Source organism: Athene cunicularia, assembly GCF_003259725.1.
Source record: "Athene cunicularia isolate RWA chromosome 8 unlocalized genomic scaffold, athCun1 chr8_part1, whole genome shotgun sequence".
In the NCBI taxonomy this organism is placed as follows: Eukaryota; Metazoa; Chordata; class Aves; order Strigiformes; family Strigidae; genus Athene; species Athene cunicularia.
The window spans coordinates 28733390-28740933 of record NW_020799109.1 but is presented as its reverse complement, the minus strand read 5'-3'; the positions used below and the strand labels follow the sequence as shown (position 1 = coordinate 28740933).

The 7544-nt window shown below is 44.8% G+C and overlaps 1 protein-coding gene across 1 annotated transcript in view; it reads right to left on the bottom strand.

Moving 5' to 3' along the window:
• Positions 1 to 3479: 3479 nt before the first annotated feature.
• SELE (selectin E) overlaps positions 3480 to 7544 on the bottom strand; it is a 7269-nt gene continuing 3204 nt past the window's right edge. Inside the window, exons 6-12 of the mRNA XM_026854481.1 lie at positions 7309 to 7494; positions 7017 to 7202; positions 6555 to 6740; positions 5501 to 5608; positions 5034 to 5055; positions 4851 to 4923; positions 3480 to 4495 (exon numbers count right to left, since the gene is read on the bottom strand). Coding sequence (XP_026710282.1) covers positions 4866 to 4923; positions 5034 to 5055; positions 5501 to 5608; positions 6555 to 6740; positions 7017 to 7202; positions 7309 to 7494 — 746 coding nt within the window. The 3' untranslated portion in view covers positions 3480 to 4495; positions 4851 to 4865. The remainder of the gene's footprint in view (positions 4496 to 4850; positions 4924 to 5033; positions 5056 to 5500; positions 5609 to 6554; positions 6741 to 7016; positions 7203 to 7308; positions 7495 to 7544) is intronic.

Genomic DNA, 7544 nt, shown 5'->3' with positions numbered 1-7544 from the left:
AATGACAGCACTGGAGTGCTGGAAGCAAGCAAGTCACCTGCAATTTCACACCTGCCATTGCTGCTTTCATGGCAGCTGGTGAGGCGAGAAGTTGATGAAGGTCCCACTTGGCCCAGGCTGAAAGTCAAAGCAACTGTTGGGCTTTTCAAGGAATGTCCTTCCCTGAAGTAGGAAGGCAGGTAGAAAACCTGCTGGCAGCTGCCCGGGGGCATCTGCTGCCTTGCTGAAGAGGCATTTGTGCTTTTTGCATGCTGTCCTGTTCTTGGCAGCACCTTTCCTGAGCTGGAAGAAGCATTGGCCATCATCAGCTGTGGAAATACTTTCTGGGCTGTGGATTTCTTTCTCACCACTGGAGCCACAGCTGAACTGTGTTGGCCAAGTCTACCTCCCTTCTAGGTGATATTTAATAGTGCCAGGTAAGTAGCAATAACCATTCAGCACGTTTTGACTTCATTGGTGAAATCTAACTTGCAATTTTGCTTGTTTCTCCCTAAAAGCATGTATGAGAGAGGCCATAAACCAGGCGAGGGAGCTCCATAGTACAACCATGCAAATGCTATGGCAGGCTGGGCTTTGATGTCTGCTTTTCTGCCCTCCACCAAGTTTCTGCTGCCCACCACCAATAGGAGGATGGCCTGCCCTGTCCCCAGGCAAGCCCACACCATACTTCTCATTTAACCTGAGTTATGGCTTCCAGGGAGCAGTGATCTTGTGGACCTTCCTGTCCCTGACCAAGAGATCACCATGGCAACTTGCTCCTCTAGGTCTATGTGCTGAAGATCCCTTGCCAAATGCCCGCCAGCAGCCACACACTAGCAGCAGCTCAAGCTAAGAGGAGGGAGCCAGCCCCGTGCAAGAGCCAGAGAAATCCAAACAGGAGCAAGACTCAGGACAGAAACCAGACTCACAGAGGCTTGAGAATGTTGCATTGCACAGATACTGTGTGTTGCAGTCTGGCCTCCTGGCCCTAATATCCTCTGACAGCCCCCAGAGCAGGAGCTGTGCAGGTTAGCGATTTGATCACGACACCAACTCCTGTGGGAGCTGCTGCTTCAGAGTCCCTGCTGCCAGTCCTCAGCAAAGCACGCAAGGAGCTGCAAAGATGTGCAGTCTCCAGTGCCTGTAGCAGTGACCTGTCTTCATGAGTGAAGAACTGCTGGCCAAATGCTGTGTCCAGTCCAGCCCTTGAAAACTGGAGCTCTGGAACAGGACTTCAGTCAGGCCCTGGTAAATGACTGCTTGTTTGATCGTTAATTGCTTAAGAAAACAGAGGGTGCAGACCCAATCTAGGCAGGTCTTGTACTGTCCATATCACCAAGGGCCACAGACACACCCACCCCAAATCAAACACTACTTGTCTTTCCAAGACTTTAAGTGAAATTTTGTTTCTAAGTCTCCTCCTGTAGGACTGCAGATGTAAAAAGCTAAAGCCACCCAGGTAGCTCAGTTAATCAGGAATGTGTTAAGTTACACCACAAAAGCCATCCCCTTGCCAAGCAGCAAACACGCAGAGCTGTGAAAGGACATGCGTGCCTCCCAGTTAATGTCACCTTCACAGCTTCCATAGGTCATGGCAGAAGCAGACATTCGCTCTGAAATAAGATGCCAGGCAAAACGTATCCCATTGTGAACAATGTCACGAGCCCAGGGAGAGCTGAGGAATTTACGGGAAATGGAACAACAGGAAATAGGGAAAGTCCCTCCAGCAAAGACCCTGTGGCCCTTTGGTGGTGGCACAGCACTGCACCATATAGAGGAGCAATACAATGGAGTTATTAACGACTGCCTGGTAGCAAGCACTCCCATGGCCATTCCTGCCAGCATGGGAACTATGCAGATAGCAAACAACATGTGAGCCATGTTCACAGGCACTGCAACAGAGACACATCTACTGCAAATACAATGTCTTCCTGAAGAACCTAAAGGCCTGGCCACACCATGCCATCATAACTGGTAATTTATATCCTGATGCAGGAAAAGTCAGTGACCAAGAATCAAGCAATCTGGATAAGCACAGGCTAGGGTTTTGCCTGTGTCCTGGCCAAACATTAATTATGACTATAGATGTCACCTGTAAGTCTCTGCAAGGAAGGAGATTGCCTCAGGGAGTCTTTGTCTGGCCTAGGGGATATATGGGAGTGATAGAAAACTAATCCCACCCAAATGTGGTCTCACTCCTGCTGCCTCTAGAAGTCACATAGGACAAATGCTTGGAGAAAGAGAGGGGACTACTTTGTAGTTTCCTTTCTGGCAATGAAGTCACTATAAGATCTCTGGGAGAGCTGCTAGAAGGACCAGTTCTGCTCAGGAGAGAAGAAGCTGGGCAGCCCTGACCACAGCAGGGTGGGAGTCATGCTGGCCTGAGCCGCTCTCTCCAGAGAATGCTACAGGGCCATGCATGCAGAGGACAACAACAAGGACAGGCTGGGGACCCATGTGGTGGTTTAGCCCTCAAAACAGCTCCTGCAGGGATTCAGAGCAGGGCATTTCGGGCTAATCTCTATGTCCCCTCAGGGAACCTGAAGGATTACAGCTCTACATCTGCTCACATGGTTGGGCCCCACCTTGTCGAGGCGGGGGGAGCGCTGACAGCAGCTCTCAGTTCTTTAATCGGTTTGGGTTAAAAAGCAATGGGCCCTGTCCACTGTGGCACAGCACCTCTTGACTCCCTTGCTTATAGGCCTGATGGCTTCTCTTGAGCCTTGCCTAGGGCAGGAATGCATTTTATGGTTTATTACCAAGGGCTGGCTCCTGGCAGCAGCTAGAGAGCGCCACGGTGCAGCTTCCTTGGCTATGTCAGGGGTTGGGAAAGGGTGGCCACAGGAATGTCTGGCCATCACTGGTACCTAGCCATCACTAGCCCATGGCAGAGTCTTTGGCTACAGCCCATGCCAGGGTGGGAGTGGAGGTCCCTGGATAGCAATCACCACTAATCCCCAGAGCTGTGCTTCTGACAGCCCATGGTCTCCTGTACTTAGCTAACTTCCCAGCAGAAAGGGCTGCAAAAGACCTGTAGGGGCAGAGGGGTTTGTGTTGTTAACTACGCACCAAGATCACCTACTTGCTTCTTTCTGCTCTCCTCTCCCTCCTGAGCATGCCTCTCGCAAAGTTAACTGCTGGTCCAGGCACCTGCTTTACGGGCACAACGCTAAGCCTTCCTCCTTCCTTTCAGGCCTGGGGGTGCTGGTGTGGGGTCCAGCTCCGGCTGTGCTAGCTCCCAGGCAGTCAGTGCCATCTGCTGGCTACTCTTCCCTTGACTACTATGAAAACGGAAAGCTAAATAAGGGACAGCCTTGCTATCGAGGCAGTCTTCCCCCAATCCCTCACATTGTGCTGCTGAAGCCAAATCCACATTTAGGCTGACCTAAATCATTTAAATGATGTACGTTTCCAAAAAGGGAGCATCACATTAAAAACATTTTATTAAATACTGTTATAAATAGGACAATACATATCAGGTTCTAAGTCAGAGATTTAAATTTCTGATCATAACTTAAACATAACTTAAGAAAGACCTTGTCATCTAAAGTCCTTTAACAGCTTAATAAATCATACTTGCCATATATATACACACAAATGTCAAGCTCCCATTTTATTTGTAAATAATGTAAGGATTTCATGGCTGCATAAACACCTCTGTATTATTTTTAAATTACCTGAATCTAGATCAATGGCCACAGACCTACTCAGGAACAAGTATTTTACAATACATTTACAGTTAATAGCACAGAAATATCCACAGTAAAAACTGCACAATTAAATATTTATGTATACACCTGTATTACAGTACATAATCCCACAGGGATGAGATCATTTCAGATATACTTGCTGCATTCAGAAACCAGAGTACCTAGTATAAGCACTATAATTCCTAGCATTATTAAAAAAAAAAAAAAAAAAAAAAAAATAAGGTCCCTAAGCCTTCTTGGACATGCAGCAGAAACCTGAATAATTACCCATATCACTACAGGCATATTTATTGATTGGGACATCCTCTTAAAAGAAACCGACTTCAACAACAAATCAGATCAATGGTTTCAAAGCTATTCAATGAATGCTTTTTCATCCTGATTATTCTGTTTCTGCAAATATAATCCATATGTCTCCAGAGAAGACATCTCCAGCAGTGTAGTAAGTGATGTGAAATAATGCATGTCTTCACCTCACCTAGGTACCTTTGAGTAGACCAGAGGAGAAACCAGCCTCCTCTTTAGGCAGCAGCTTACTATTTGCTCACCATCTGGACAAGAGATGGCAAGCTCCCAGTTATGATAACTACATGACTGAATGTAGACAGTATTTTGCCAGAAGGCCAGAATTTTACTCTCTGCTTGTCTTCAGTGGAAATACCAGACAGCTTGAGTTCAAAATTTCTGAACAATACACAAGGTCAATCATCTTGTCAGCAAGAGGTAAAAACATCTGGAGAGCTGCTGATTTGCATGCAGTTTCATTTTCCGGAAATCTGAGACATAAGTAAAGATGGCTTCAATTCCTGCAGAGAGAACAAAATTCCTCTGTAAATTGAAAAGTTGGCATAGGTTCGTATTTGCTCTCATTTCTGAGGAATTTTGTATGCAGAAGGTAGCAAAACCACACAAAAGTGTTCCTAAAGCTATGTGCAGCTGGACAGAATGCTAAGCACAATCATCCTGAAGGAGCTGAATAACCATTTCTAAAGCAATAAATCCATCTGTCTTGTTAGGAACTGTCATGCAATGCCAAGATGCATATTAGGTACCCCAAAGCATATATTGCTATTTCAGCAACTGTATGGCAATTAACAGCTCTGATTGCTTGCGTGATTAAAAGGAAGAGAATTTGCGAGGGCAGATATCTCATGTGCTTACCTGAAACACCTGGAGTTAGACATTCTGGCCAGCACTTTGGAAACTACCTTCAATGGCTAGGCTCTGGCAGCTACTATAAAAAACAGAAATAAAAAGTACTTTAATGACAACTAGCTTATATCAAATGGATTTTAGAAAAGTGATTGCAGTGATTTTCATGCTGCTTTTTGAGCCACAACTTACCTGGAAGGAGTAAATTTCTTTACTGCAAGAAGAATAAGAAAAGGTATTATTAGCATTTCAAGATGAAAGCCCCTTCATGAAAAATTTTTCTTCTAATAAAAATCCTCTCATTTCTGAGTATCTGATAAAAATCCATTATCTAGCAACAAATCTCACAGGCAGTTATTACTGTGTTGTCATCAGCCCCATCTCAAATTCCCATTCACTCTTCCTGGCAGTAATTACTGATAAAAAAATGTTTGGGTTTAAAAACATTTGGTTTTCACTATTTTTGATTTTTAAATGTTCACCCAAAAGCCAGCATGGCATGTGCACAGGTTTCTTAAAATAATTTTGGAATTTGTCTCAGTATGGGAATTTTCACTTTTTCAGAAAGCTAAGTATTGGGGTTTGGAGGAGTTTTTTTTCTCCACTGAAAATTTTTCAGGAAGGTACATAAAACCAGTAGATCCAGTTCAATTGCTCACCTTTTTTTCGGAAACGTCTTGCAAGCCAAAGGAGGAATGATGCTGTGGACAACAGAGAGGCACTCGTGGCTGCTATGCCCACAGAGACATAGCTGACTTGTTCAGAAGCTGAATGGATGAAAATGTTTCAGTGAGATCAAGAGGCATGTGTGGTCTTTGAAGCCCTCTCTACTTCTTCCTTTTCCTTGAGGTCTTCATAAGGAACCAGAATTGCAGCTTGTAACCCTTAAATTTTCTGTTGCTGTGACAGGACACATCCTGCTCACAAGGTTAAAAGCTGCATACTAAAAATCATCCCACCCATTGCCAAAGCAACGGCAAGGCAACAAGCTAGCTATACCAGGGTCTGTCTAACCTCCAGCCTCACAACACAATTTATGCTCATCTTTTCTTTTTCATGTTTCAGTTCATACTTTAATTCCCACTGTGCTGTCTTCCTCTTTGAGCAATCCTGTCGAGATCAATGAAATTATTCAAGGATCTAAATTATGCTCAAGCAAATAAAGTGGAGTTGAGCTTTTAGGATGTGAGGACAGTGACAGAGCTCACTTGAATGGGAAGGCAAGTCAGACTTCTGTCCTGTAAAATTACAACCTTTGACAGAAAAGCTCTGTGAGATCTTTTGGCCAAGGAGTTCACACAAGGAAGTATCACACCAAATTAACAAATACATAAACTTTTCCACTGAGAAACAGACTTATGAATGCAGATTTCCCCATAAGGTTCTGTTTCTCTAGAAAATCTTTTTTCTTATTCATATGAAAAAGCTCAACACGAGAAACATTTTAACTAAAAAACGAACAAAACAACCCAAAATCAGGTTGCAGCTTTTGGTTTTGAATAAGAAATCCAAATTTATCACCAAGACATTTTAGGAATTCTCCCCTCTTCTGTTTTTAGAAAAACATACCAAGAGATTTTGTTGAGCTTTTGAATTCATGGACTTCACTAGAAGCTTTAGCTCACTGGTCGGTGTTAGCTCCTCCACCCTTCCATACCTCATTTGACTAGAAACCCAGTGCCATCTCTCTGTGGCTAGTCACAGGTAAAATACCTTCACATGTGGGCAGACTGGCACTCCAGTTTCCTGAATGACTGCACTCAAGAACATGAGAACCATTGAGCTTCCATCCTTCTAGACAGCTGAAGTGGCAGGCTGTGTTGTATGTGAAGTTGCCAGCACCGTGTGAGCAATCCATAGAGCCTTTCTCAGGAGACTTCAGTGGTTCACACTGTACAACTGAAATACAGAAAGAAATGTTTAAGAGTCATTTAGGATTTTCCTGTCTTTGGCCTTAATTTTTTTGCATGAGTACATTGTATTTTCAAGTTCATTCAACTTTGGGATGAGAGCAGTTCACTGAGACATGAGCGGGCATTTCTAAGGCAGAGCAAGGCACAGCTGAAAACATGACAGATAGCAGAGTTCAGTTCGGAGCCAGCACCCTATAGGAATATGGATTTCAGTGTGTTGTCCACTGACAAGAAAACTGTTTGCCAACCCAGTAAGTCTTACCTTTGCATTTTGGCACTGGCTCCGACCACTGTCCCTGTGCTGTGCACTCAGTGCTGGCTGGACCATCCAGGACATAGCCCTCACTGCAGCCAAAATCACAACGTGAACGATAGGTGAAGTCTGCAGAAGCGTGGTCACAGGTCACAAAGCCACCTTCTGGCCAGGCTACAGCCTCACACCTCACAGCTGCAACACACAGATCACAACAGAAATCAGCACAGCCGTCTCAGGCATCCAACACACCAATGCTGACAGCCCCAAGAGCTCAGGTGAGCAGGGATAAGGAAAGTACCTGCACAGGATGGCTGCTGCCTGTCCCAGGCCCCAGAAGACTCACACTGCAGTGTGGCTGGTCCCGTCAGGACAAATCCTGCCTCACAGGTGAACTCACAGGTAGTACCCCAGGTGATCTCCACAGAGGGTTGAGAGCAGTTCACAGCACCATGAGCAGGAATTTCTAAGGCAGGACAGGTCACAGCTGGGGAAAAAAAAAAGAAAAAAGAAAAAAAAAAAAAAAAAAAAAAAAAA